The 13,768-nt window shown below is 38.9% G+C and overlaps 1 protein-coding gene across 1 annotated transcript in view; it reads right to left on the bottom strand.

The window, feature by feature from the left end:
• Positions 1 to 13,768, bottom strand: part of LOC149275864 (spermatogenesis-associated protein 17-like) — a 152,404-nt gene that overhangs the window by 98,572 nt on the left and 40,064 nt on the right. The window contains exons 7-9 of the mRNA XM_089504220.1: positions 8,337 to 8,540; positions 6,194 to 6,342; positions 1,960 to 2,095 (exon numbers count right to left, since the gene is read on the bottom strand). Coding sequence (XP_089360346.1) covers positions 1,960 to 2,095; positions 6,194 to 6,342; positions 8,337 to 8,540 — 489 coding nt within the window. The remainder of the gene's footprint in view (positions 1 to 1,959; positions 2,096 to 6,193; positions 6,343 to 8,336; positions 8,541 to 13,768) is intronic.

A 13,768-nucleotide genomic window follows, 5' to 3' on the forward strand; every position in this document is an offset into this window, starting at 1 on the left:
TGAGATGGTGGTAGATTAATGGAAAAGCCTTCCACCAGAAATGATAGAGGCGGATACAGTGATGGAATTTAAACATGCGTGGCATAGGGCTCCTGAAACCATGGACTGATTAAGGTTTGAAGTTTTTGAAGCAGGAAAAAATTTACATGTGTTTTAGCTTTCTGACAATGAGCTCAAGCATAGCAAATCAAGGACCTAATTACTTCCCCCCCATCCTTTCTCATTTACCTTCTCCTCAGCCTACACTTTTAAAGCTTAAAATTACGGTCAACAAAAGTTCTTCCTCTGAAGTGCTTTAAGCAATTCCCAAAGATTTTTACTAACCGTCTATCTAGATTAAGAAGGAATCAGCAAAGAAACAAATGATGAGGGGGCACACTTCATACCAATCACTGAATAAAGAAGTAAAATGATCCATAAGTAAGAAGCATTTCTCTACTCTCCAGTTCAGCTGTAATGGCCCCACACACTTTACACTCACACATCAATTATGATAATAATAATAATCACGGTCATTAAGCTGAGTGTTCATTATTATCTGGATGCTAGCGACAGCAGATTCAATCATCGGGTGCCATGGGCAGGTAGTCACGGGCCCACCCAAGTTTCTCCAGACAGTGTTGTGCCACATTAAATCCACAATGTGTTCCACATCCCACTCTATTCCAAACGCTGCAGATGGTAAAGGTCAACTTTATGTTCTGTGCAATATGCTTAGGTGATCTAAAAATAATTACTATGCATTGTGTATTGTAAAACCTTTTTGAGAGACCTTCAAGCAACAAACTTCCGATTCACAATTAATTTGCAAATAAAGAAAAATAGATCTACAGACCAAAATTGTGACTGTATAAGCAGGAATGACAAGGTAACAATAGGTTAAATCTTTACTACAAAAATGAAGACGCATGGAGCAGCACCCTGGAAAGGGAGAACAATGACCTGTTCGTATTTCTATTGAGACAGTTGATATTAGATATTAGACGTCACTTGCGTTAAAGGGGAGCTTTTTGGTTAATAACCCATTTATTGAAGCTATGTGTTGCTTGTGCTTTTTGCTTGTAATCAGTGTAGTTGACCACAAGTAGCTTCCATCTAATTAGCTGTCCTGGGGTTATCAGCCGTCTCTTCAACCCACCCTTACAAAGGCAGCCTGAACCAATCAGCAACCTAACCAGAGAGGAGAGAGAGCGTAACAGGGAGGAATAATCGTGTAGATCCCAAGAACTGGAAGTTAATCACAGGGGAGGGCAACATTCTGAGCATCACATATGTTCAGCCAAGTAGCCCAAATAATTAAGGAGCCTGATACATTTGATAACAAATCAAATGTCCATGATCCATTCACTTACAGCTATTAACAGAATGGGTTCAGTCGTTGGATGCTATGTGCCAAATTGCAAGTAAAACATGGAAACAGCCTCGTGTAGTAGACTAAATATTTAAATCACAATAGCCTGGGGGCAATTATCCCATTCATGCTTCACCCATACCTAATGCCAAACATGTACACTGTACAAGAAACTGGAAAGAATATAAATGAGGAAACTACTCATGGAGTAAATGTCACCCTTGTGTCCTTGTTACTGGAGACACTACAATACTGTCAACTGGCCAGCAATTCACACCAAGAACTCTATCAAAGTGGAAACTGGCAGGAGTGTTTAATACTATGCATTATAAAAGGCAAATCTCAAGGAGTTTCTCTTGCAAGAAAAGCATGGTTGGCTCTAACAGCAGTCTTCTGTTGTGGTGGGTTTCTTTTTCATTTTGCATATGGGACCTACTACTGTTACGGTCGGCCTTTCACCTGTAATATTAGGTGATTGTTTCTTATTGGATGCTCAGCCACACTTTGGTCCAAAATTTTCAAATCAAAGAAATTCCCAAACAACCCTAGCCTGTTCACCATCTGGCATTAATCCTTTTACATTCGTATGGGAAAAAAAATTATCTTACCTTGTTTGATATCCATTTTGCCCTTTGTTTATCGCGGAAATGCTGAGTGCCATAAGGGGCTGACTTGTAATCTGTTAACGTATGTATTGATGGCTCGTAAATTTGGTTTTTGTTATAAGAGGAAAATGGAGCAAACCTGGTACAATAAAGAAAAAATTATAATTAAAATCATGGCAATGATATGGTACAAAGGTAATGACAACGATAACATTAAAATGTTAAATGTGATATGCTTTCTTTTGATATATAGCAGGGTCTGTACCCAGGCATCTGCAGTGGAGACTGGGTTCCACACAAGGTAAGAGGGAGCAAAGAACAAAGAGGTTGCTGCTGCATGGTTGATTGGATAGACTGTGTATGTATGCATGTGTGAGCGTATGCTGTTGTGTTTGTTATTATATGGTGTTAGAGTGAGTATTTCTTCCACCAAATGGTGTTAGGGTAAGTGTGAACCTAAATCAGGCATTTATTGGATCATCACGAACTTAAGAACACGACCATGAATAAAGAATGGTACAACACATCCTTCAATTGCAGCTTCTTCTAACCATCCAAGAACAGTTTGGTGACTAACAATAGCTTTTCCAGCATGATGGAGCACCTTGCCATAAGGCTAAAATGATAACTAAGTGGCTTGGGGAACAAAACATCGATATTTTGGGTCCATGGCCAGGAATCCAATTGAGAACAATCCTCAAGAGGTGGGTGGACAAACAATAACCCAAAAATTCGGACACACTCCAAGCATTGATTATGCAAGAATGGGCTGCCATCAGTCGGGATGTGGCCCAGAAGTTAATTGACAGCATGCCAGAATGGATTGCAGAGGTCTTGAAGAAGGGTCAACACTGCAAATAATGACTCTTTGCATAAACTTAATGTAATTGTCAATAAAAGCCTTTTGATGCATATAAAATGCTTGTAATTATACTTCAGTATACCATATTAACATCTGACAAAATATATCTAAGAACACTGAAGCAGCAAACTTTGTGAAGACCAATACTTCTGTCATTCTCAAAACCTTTGGCCACGACTAAACGTGTTAGCATTCAAAAGCATGCAACTTCCGTTGAGTCTGGTCAGTAGACATAACCCTTACCTTGACCGCTCGACTTCTTAGTTAATAGACTGAAGAATTATTAAGAATTCTTACATTCTTCCATTATAAATCCAACATTTTATATAAATAAGTATTTACTGTACGTATGAACCAACAGTGCTTGAGATAAAATCCAAAGGGTTATTCTAATGTATGTTATATTTAATTTCTTAAATTTTTAAATATAAAATATCAAAAGAACTTATTATAGGCTATTTCATTAAAGGGTTTACAAAGCCTGCAATTAAATGTTCTTAATTTAGCGTTACATTTTGCAGCAGTCAAGAAGCATGTATATCCACCTGGGACAGGCAGCTCTCATACAAGACAGATTATGGTACTTGCAATGCTAATTTGCACATGGGATGGACATCACTTAAAAAATGAATGTGGCCCCAATGTCCCACAGTATACAGAAGAGGTGCTGTGAGCCGGCTGCTCCACTTACAATTTTTATCACTTCTGAATTGCGTTTTAATGGTACATTTTTCTTTCGCTCAGACACGAGAGAAAATTTGCTTTCTCATGGGATATCATGGCTCAAAAGCCATGGCAGGCAATGTAGAAATATGATTCAAAAATATTTATATTAGTTTGAAACTAAATTATACTGGAAGGAAACAGGATGTTCTAGAAATAAAATAATATAAAAAAGGGGCACGCTAAGACCTCTACTGTTAAGGGATCAAACAGACATCTGCTACACCCCTACATAGATTTAACACTAATAGAAAGTATATGAGCGTATCGGTAGTACAAACTGCATCGTGGGCAGCCAATAAGAGATAAACAGAATGGTGAATTCCTGTCCCATTGGCTGCGTATTATTAACCCTCTAATCTGTGACATGTACCAACAAAAATGGAACCATGTAAAAAAAAAAAAAAAATGTATCCATTATTACGACAAATTGACATGTAAAACAACGATCCACCAGTTTATAAGATACTGCTAATAATCATACCTGGGAACTGTTATGCAAATTCCTCTCTGTTTCCCATGATTCCACAGTGTGGAGATTGCACTGGAATCCTAAAATCATGGGGTTTTTTGGTAATAAGAAAATTTCAGCCCATCTAGTACAGTATCTGGAACACTCCTTCTTCAGAAGGGGCTTGGTTAGCCATGCAAGGGACAGGGCTCTTATGGGAGGGTGGCACTACTTTCAAATAGCATTAAATAGTTTAGGAGGGGGGTTGGGGGAAGAGTGGGAATGGTTTGCACTTCTTCATTGCCCCAAGAAAGTGGAGTGTGACCCTGAGACCTAGGGAAGCAGGGATTCGCCCTGAGGCTCCAGGTCAAACCCGGAAAGTTCTCAGCTATGGCCATAAAGTCTACACATCCAAAGTAGGAAGTAACACGGTTCCCGGACTGTGAAGAGAAATGTATTAATTTATTTTGCATGTAGTGGAAAGGCCATAGTAAAGCTGGGTCCAAAATGTTTTTGGTAGGGGAGGTGAGTTGGCTTCCGACTTAAAGACTTTAGTGGTTCCCCCTTTTTAGGAAGGGACCAAGATAACTTAGCCCTACTTTTGGCTTCGACCATGGAAGGAAGCAAGGTGTCACGTATCCCAGTGGGGGTCTGTGACCCTAGGAATGGAAGACTGGAGAGACAGTGGTCCTCTGTGGCCTTACAATGGCACTTGGGAAACTTTCAGTTTTCTTTACCAACAATTGGAAGCACAATACTTCGGGCTTCAAAAGAAAAAATGGTATGAAGCATATCCTGTATATAGGGGTAAAATAATGACTATGGTGAATTCTGAATTGTATAGTACTGATTCAATACAATTTCATTACAAATTCTGCAAGGTCCATATCCATGTGACTGTCGACAGTTGTTGGGTGCTGCAGAATAGTTTGGCAGTTCTTAATAAGGCAAAAATTAATGACCTTTGTTACTTTTTAAGAAATGGGAGCATGTTAATTATACATATACTTATTATCTGCATCCCTAGTGCTATAAAGATCCAGAACATCATTAAAAATATTAAGCTGAAAAAATGAAGACAATTCTTTGTAAATATCCAGTGGAAATTAGCCATAAGAGGCAGAGGAATACTGGATCAAAAGAGGGTAATCAGGCTGTGCCCTAGAGCACCACCATGAATAATATGATTTTCACAATAACTATCTTTCATTTCACTGCTTGTTTGGAGCATTTTTGTATTAGTATGGATAGCTAATTTAGTATTTTAACATTCAAAGGCTCTGTTGGTTATTAACTGTTCCACACTATGCTAGCAATTAAAATACTGGAAGAAGAACTAATAGTAAAATATTATTTGCAAATATATGGTAATCCCATAAAACCGGAGATGGAGAATCTTCTGTTAATAGATAACTTAAACTGCCACTAATCTTTAATATTAACTTTTGAAGTAGACAAAGTTATTTTTATAACACACTTGGAATCTTAACCCCTTCACGACAAAGCCTGTGCATTTCACCCGTTGTCCTTAAGGGGTTAAACTTAAAAAGTTACAAGTTTCTTTTGCAACATTTGCTAACTAAATATGGTCATCAACAGTCACTCATACCTGCTTCCCTAAAATATATTTTTTTAACTTATTTATTCAATAGAAGTCATTCTAAAGGTTTTACTTGGACCCAATTTTAACTGCACTCGCTGGTACGTTGAGTAAATAAATACCTTGGCAGAGCTATCATTGTATTGTTTCCTCTGAAATTTTAATCACAATATACAACACAAAAAGATTTAAAAAGTCTTCTCAGTTTATATGGTAACCTCTGGGAAGGCTATGTCCTTCGACAATCCTATTATGTTTCCTAATGCTGCCTTTAGGTAGAAGTATAAGAGCAGGTGCACATTTCAGTGGATACACTTGGGTTTATATATGAAACATTATCATGGTGAAGATGGTCTTAATACTATACCAATACTGATTGAACCATTGGTTGCTATGGGGATAAGACAGCTTTTCATACATCGTACTAGAATCACTTTTTTTCAAAAAATTGCCACTTTTAGGTCCAAAGGGCTAAATCGATGTGAACTGTGGTGGTCGTTGCATGTTTAGAACTTTGCTCCAAAATTGTACATATACCCTCTGTACCATCAGATTTACTTAACAATCATCTACTGCAGAATACAACATGGATATGACTTACATGTTGTCATGGATGTATTTACTCCATTCCTGTCTTCGGAGCTCCTCTCTGGTCTCGTCCACTGAATTGATTGATGTTGCCACTCTCAAGGTTGGCTCTAAAGGTTTGTAGCGCTGCTGTAATACTTCAGCTGTCTCACGGAATGGACCCTGACAGAAACAGGATAAGGCGCATGTTATATTATCCTACTTAGACATTTTACATATAGTTAGTCTGTAACGAGTGGTGCGTTGTATCCTTCTAAACAATTAATTAAAACAACTCCTTTTCAAACAGTTACAAATAACAATGCCGATAACATGTCTGTGATGAATGGAAGCATGGGAAATATACACACGGTATCAATGCTAGATTAGCCACACTATAAATTGCTAGAATTAAATAATAAATGAGTCCATTTGGAATTAACTACAAGGGCTTTTCCACCTGTCATAGACTTACAGAGGTTTTCCATCTATTCAGATTACATCTACAACAGCCCATAGGGTACAACAGTGAGCAAGCATGGAGCAGCGTTGAGTAATTGCCCACAATTAGTAACATAGTAACATAGTTCATAAGGTTGAAAAAAGACCAAAGTCCATCAAGTTCAACCTATATACATATTGTGTCCCTACTGTGTTGTAGGTGAGCTGGTACCCTTAACTCCCCAGTTATCTTTATCTATATATATATATATATATATATATATATATATTTATTTATTTATGTATAATACTACAACTTAAAGAAAAAAAAAGGTTGGCCACAATTCATGAAAGTTGAACAACATTTGCAGACAGGGATGGCACAGATCAAAAAGTGCTACTTTTGACATTTTTGAACATTTTCCACCCAGAAATAATACAATACAATGATATAAATTACAGAAGAGTCAGTGTGTCAACCCTGCCACCTAATCTGAGGGGTCCTTTGAAACAATGGGAGCCCTAAGCAGATATTTCATCTATATGCTAGCCCCACCTGGACAGCTACCCGTTGGCACAACCTGCCCTGATGCACACAACCGATGTTCCTAACACTCTTAATAGTGTGATATAATGGGACTATAGTATTATATGTTATTCACTTGAAGAGCTCATTCTTTTGTTCCATCCAATCGTTGTGAAAATAAGTTATTGATAACAAGTCCCAGCTGGACCTCATGCAAGAACTGCAAGGCTAATAAAAAGAAATGATCCACGCTTCATTTCTGTTCACTTATGTTTTACATTAGTAGAAACCAATAATAGGAACGAGTTACCATAAAAGTCACGGAACCGTAAATAACACAAATGGCAGATAAGTATTATCCAGTACCTCTCACAGCTGGACAGAAAGATTGTTACGTTGGAAAGAAGTAATGGGTTTTCTTTTTATTTGGACTTTTAAGAGACACAATAGCTAGTATTAAGATTATACTGGAACGATAAAAATACTTTTAGAAGATTTGATGTCTGTGTAGAAGAGGTTGTTTCAGACACTCCACATCTTGCAGTTTGAATAAACCCAGAAGTGTTTCTGCAGGGTTCTTTAGCATGGAATTCTACCCAGTGGAGGCCAGCTATATTTCACTGGCTGACACTGCCAGTGGCGTATTTACCTTGGCTGCGACCCAGGGCAGCCGCCCCCTCCATGCCTACCATCCTAACTGTTGGGTGCCAGGATGTTATGTCATATCCCGAAGCGATATGCAGCATCTTTTACTGTCTATTATGGAGGTACTGCCAACATGGCAAAGACCTCCATTGTGAAAATGGGCCTGTTGGGGAGATCTCCCTTGCAACCAACCTATTGAGCAACAGAGCACCATGGTATCTGATTGCCCAAGACGGTGATCTGTCTCTCTGTTTTGAGGCAGAGGTGTGCCATCCCCCTGTACCTGCTACTTTAACCATAGTCAGCCTAAGCCAGAACATGCCGCTGGATGTCGCTGATTGCAACGCCAAAAAACTCTATTACATTCTTGTGAACCAAGTGTTTTTCAGTATATCAATTGTAACCTACTAGTCAACAGTCTGTTATCACACTGGCATCCAACAAATGGTCCTTTACTAATCACAGACTATAAACAATAGCGCTGAAAAACAGTTTTAGGATCACTTTAACTATTCTGTGATCAATTAATGTTTTGCAGACATTGAGGACTTTTATAAGTACACACCTGTGGCTTCTTCTTTCCAATTGGTGGGAGAGGTTGCGTTGTTGGGAAAGAAAATCGAACCCTACAATCTGACCAGTTAGCAAAAACGCTGCCATCGTCTTTGATTACTGGGCGCTCTTTATGGCTTAGTGGCCGTGCTCTTTGCAATCGAAACTCCATCTCATCAGGATATGGTCTATAAGGTGAATTATATATTCCTGCAGCCTAAAAAGACAGAAAATATAACTTTGTTAAAATTGAATGAAAAATAAATTATATTGAAATGAAAGCACGGCTCTAATCCACTACTTGCTTGTAACTTTTCCATTCTAGATTATAACAATATGTATCACATGACAATATAGAATACTTGGCTTATTTATGTTAAATTATATTACATTTTATTAAGAGAGCGCAACAATAAAATTAGGAATAACATTAAATTTGGCAATGTACAAAACTGACAATAAAATTAACACAGGTTAAGACATACAGAAGGGGAATATGGCCTTGTTTGTGTGAGCTTACAATCTGTAAATAGTGTGTTTATGTTTAAAAGAAATGCTAAAATAGGTTGACATTAATCTCATACCTTTAACATGTGATCGTTAAAAACAGATACATTTTTGAATATTTTAAAGTTAATTTATAAAATTGAGGTGGAAAACTAATTAAAAAGAAAATCAGTAATGTAAAAAGCGATGGAGGGATCCTTTCTCTGACCATAATTCTGCTAGAGAAAGTCCCAGTCAATCTTGTTACTGCTGGTTAGATCCCTTAAGATATTAGCGATATTAGAAGCAATACGTTTCCCACCAGGCACTCTATGGATATACCTGTGGACCTGATGAGGAACATCTTGCGTTATCCCTTCCTAAACACATAATTAATCTTTTATGAGATTGCTAATGATTGGAAGCATTTCCCAGCAGCTTGAATGGCAATGAGCAATGTAAGTGAGCAGCTTGTAATACTTAATAGAGTGGCAATGAGTGAAAAGAATAATTAAAAAGGTCTGAAGTAAAGAGACCACCACTATCTGTCCATTACTGATAATAAGTTAGGTGCTTCTACCACTCCCTATTGGCTTTTTTACTGTCAGTTTCTTATTTTGGACAGGTAAAGTAATGTGTCTAGAATGTAAAATCATGCTGTTGCTTTTACTGCATTTTAATTAGTCAAAAGGTTCAGAAGTGTTGTCAATACCCTGCACGTATTCAGAAACACATAAGGTCACTAAACCGCTTACTATTAGTAGTGCTGCTAGCAGCAATGGGGGAGGAGCTTAGAGTAGCCCTGCCCACTTGTGTCAATGCTCCTCTCATTTCTGATCATGCTCCCTATGCTAGTGTAGGCAGAGCTCCAGGAGCAAGCCCTTGGGAGTTCCCTATCATATAGAAGCCAGGAGAGGACAATCAGAATCTAAGTGGTAGGCGTTGGAGGAGAGAACCTCCTCTTCACCTTTGGAGATGAAAGGACTGCCCCAGAGGTCTGGAAATCGGCTGTCATTGCTGTGGCCTCTGGAGCAAACCTATAGACATCCCAGTTATGGCAATAATAACTAACTGCACTGTGTCTTCCAAAACAAGCATAAACACAAGTGTTTATTAATAACCAAACTATAATCTGTTCACCAGGGTTCCTGTCACTGTCGCAGCATCGCTGCTTTCATATAAACTATATGTGAAGCTCTTGGCATTATTTTCTTTTGACAGTAAGCCTCTAAGGGTTGTTTGTGTATTTTTGAGCACAAGATATCCTTTTAAACAACTTCCGAAGGTTTCTGTCGAGATGCCTTTTTCTAGGACTTCATTTTCCGTATTTTCTGATGTGATAAACACTATGGGGAAATCTGAGCTAACCGTTAAAATAAAGCACGGCTTGGTTATTCGTAGTACTGTCATGCTAACTTCCAACTCAATAAGTACTGGGAAGTCTCCGGAGGAAACCCTGCTAATAGCTTCTCGCTGACCTTCCTGCCTCAGACCCTGACGTTGACTGCTGGCCTAGTAGTGAATTTGGCAAATGAGCTGTTAAAATGCTTTTTTTTTTTTCGTAAAGGCCATGATTCTGACATATCATAAAATGAGCTGTACAATAGATCTACCTTTGTTTTCCTCGAGTATCCCTTTTCCTCAAGAAGCCTATGAACATTTTACATCATAGAAAGCAATGCGTAACCTAGATAGAATATTAATTGCGCCAGGTCGACCGTACTGGTAAATGTATCATTTGTTACCCAGTCATGCTTATCCCTAGATTAATATTTTCAATCACTTTGCATTTCTGACAATCTATCTTCCAGGTACCTTTATAACATTTTTTTCCCTAATTAAGCACATGAATAAAGAAAAGAAAAAAAATAAAGACATTCCCTTAGACATTGATGAGAATTATGTTATAAAGCTTTTCCCTCGTTCTTTATTATTCCATCACTAGGCCTTTACTACACGCCCGACTTCTGCCAAGATTGGCTCATCTCATTTTATAACAATAAAATTACACTAAATTATTCAAAATGCAGATATCAAGAAAAATAGCTGCAGTGCTGTCAAAGAAACATGTAACTGGAAGACCGATTTACAGAAATCAATTTATGTTCTTTACTCACCGGAATTAAACAATATTTAAAAAAGAGTAAAGAATTTCTTTTGAAATGATTGTAATTGGCCATTTTTTTTGCCACACAATTTGCTTAAAGTATTTTTGGACATATAGCGTATGTTATACATATATTTTGGATTAATGTAATGGGTCCCCCAGTGATGTATCCCAGCCTAGATTGGCTAAGCCTAAACCTAGGCCGGCAGGTCCAGGGGGTGGTAGTCAGCCTGGTGCAAGACCGGTGGCAGGTCACCCTCTCCCCCAGTGTCTCACGAACAATGGGCTGGTTAAAGGGAAGACCTTTGATCTCCCCAACCGAGATGTGTCCTCTTAGACATCATTAAAAAGGACCGCTGCGTGTCTTTAGGATACGGTGCTACTAGTTAGGCAGAGGTAACATGGGGCGCTGCCCTAGGGGGCCTGTGGTGGCCCCAAAAATAATATACCACTTAGTCCTCCAGCTTAACTCCATTACTCTCAATTGACATATTACATGTCTGTCACATCAATGTGTTAAGGGTAATTTACCCTGCAAATGTTGTGTATGTGTTTTGAAAGGAACCTTCCACAATGGTCCTTGGAGGAATATAAAAGGGGTTCCCATTCACTATAGGTGGTACTAGGAATTGTCTGTGCCTGGATGACCACCATCCAGGCGTGGCCACCAGAAGAGCATACCTGGGAACTTCCTATTGTAGGCTGCTTGAAGCTCTTCCTCTTGAGGGGAGCGGCTTTGCAGGGGCAGGGTTAGCCTGCTATGGAACTGGGGCTAGCTGTCCCGGACAAGCCCCAGGCAGTATTGAGGAGGGAAAGTGGGCAAGGAGTGGGTGTGGCTAAACAATGCACCCCCATTCTCAAAAGAGTGAAGTAACCCAGAGATTCTGGGTCAAACCTCAAGGGTTCCCAGGTATGACACCGAGTTTATTACAGGCCCATATAAATAAACCTTAAATGGGAAGCTCTATTGAAAAAAAATAAATATAGATTTATATGGGCCTGTAATAAACTCGGTGTCATACCTGGGAACCCTTGAGACTATATATAATATATTTTTCTCCTTCAGAATAAACTACAGTGCTGTATACAATAAAGTAGGTTGGCACTGACAAAAAAATGGGCTTTATCTTATTTTGTTCCAGTAAATTTCCTTTATTTGCAGACATGGAGGCAGCCATTGTTGTCAGTTATACAATGTTTTGGGTGACTTTCTGAGTCACATTGAGCTGATATTTTAAGACAATACCAATGAAGTCTGTTCCTCCATAGACATTCATTAGTCAGAGTGGCCAGCTGGGTGATTAGGACTGAGCAATTCAATTGTTTACCGCAGGCAGTATGTTGAGGAGTCAGGGCATTGGGAGTAATAGATGAGGCGAGTACCTGTTCCATAACCAATCATAGAACAACTCTCCAGCCTGGGTTTCACTTAGATATACCAAGTGATTTTACTTTTAAAGCATAAAACGTAGTGGAACGATAATCGTAAAAGTAAGAAGGCATTAAGGGGAACTTTAAATGAAATATTTGTTAAAACAGTGACTGCTGAATCAACACTGACCAGCTCACTTCATCATAATTATCAGGACAGCCTACTGCCAAGAGATTTATAAAAATCTCACTCAGCAAATAATTGTCCCGCTGTTAAGAGAGAGTCAACGTGTTAAAACACTGTCACATTCCAGCGTTTAGTACGGTATTCACGATTCAATTACTCTTACTGAGAACTGGAGGGGAACATGATCATGTCTCAGTTACTATACTTATAATTGTGCGAAGATGCTGTTAACTTGAAGACAAACTGCCAAAATGTTTTCTTTTGGCAGAAAAAGAGCATCCCCGTTACACTGAAGATATAAGATACCAATTTAGATAATGTCATGGCATGTCTTCCACAAAAGCACCAGTGGAATTGTCTTGATAAAAAATAAAACATTTAATATCCATTTGCTACATGAGCTGTACTGGGTGAAAGCAACATTTTTTTATAATTTGATATAGATGCTTTTGATTTTTCGTGGTACTTCTAGGGTTACCTGGCCATTCTTTTTAAAAAAGAAGGAAATTAATTAGGCCATGTACCAATAAAACCTTCCAATTCGCCTATCGTGTTAGAAAAAGCAGAAGTTAAAGCTTATATACTGTGTGTGTGTGTATATATATATATATATATATATATATATATACACATACACCGACACACACCTGGGAACTTCCTGGGGCAGGCTTTCTCTCTTGTGATGAGTGGCTTCATGAGGGGGCAGGGGTAGCCTTGCTTGGTTTAACCAGGTGTGTAGGCAGTCTTGAATGGAGGGTGGAGAATAGGGGCATGGATAAACACTGCCTACCATGGGAGAGCTGGCAGTTAAAGCCAAGTGGCCTATCTGCACCTTGTACCCCCCATATCTCACATACAGTAAGAACTTATATCAGTAACTGGCCCCTCCCAACCCAGTAAGTCCCTGATTACGTTTTGCCGTTTTGCCTGCTGTTTTTCTTGTTCCTGTCCTCATTGCTGTACTGGCTTTCTTTTGCCCTAGGGCTTGGATCCTAATTTGGCTGCTTCCATTGATCACCTTGTACTGGCTACGTGCTACTGCTCTCCTCCTTCTCAGAAGTAGGCTTTATTAAGCCTATTGTCCAGTCTCCGCCCTCAGGTTCCGGTATAATACGCTGAGCGTGACACATACACATTGGCACACATGTTTACACCCACACTTACACACTCACGCTACCACATATACACCCTCACACATACTTACCCTAATACACACTTACATATTCATGCTAACACATAGTCCCCTTCGCAGACTCACACAGACATCCATGCCCACACACACACATGCATATCC

Source organism: Sceloporus occidentalis, unplaced genomic scaffold, assembly GCF_023333645.1.
Source record: "Sceloporus occidentalis isolate IW3139 unplaced genomic scaffold, rSceOcc1.0.p SCAF_261, whole genome shotgun sequence".
Lineage (NCBI taxonomy): Eukaryota > Metazoa > Chordata > Lepidosauria > Squamata > Phrynosomatidae > Sceloporus > Sceloporus occidentalis.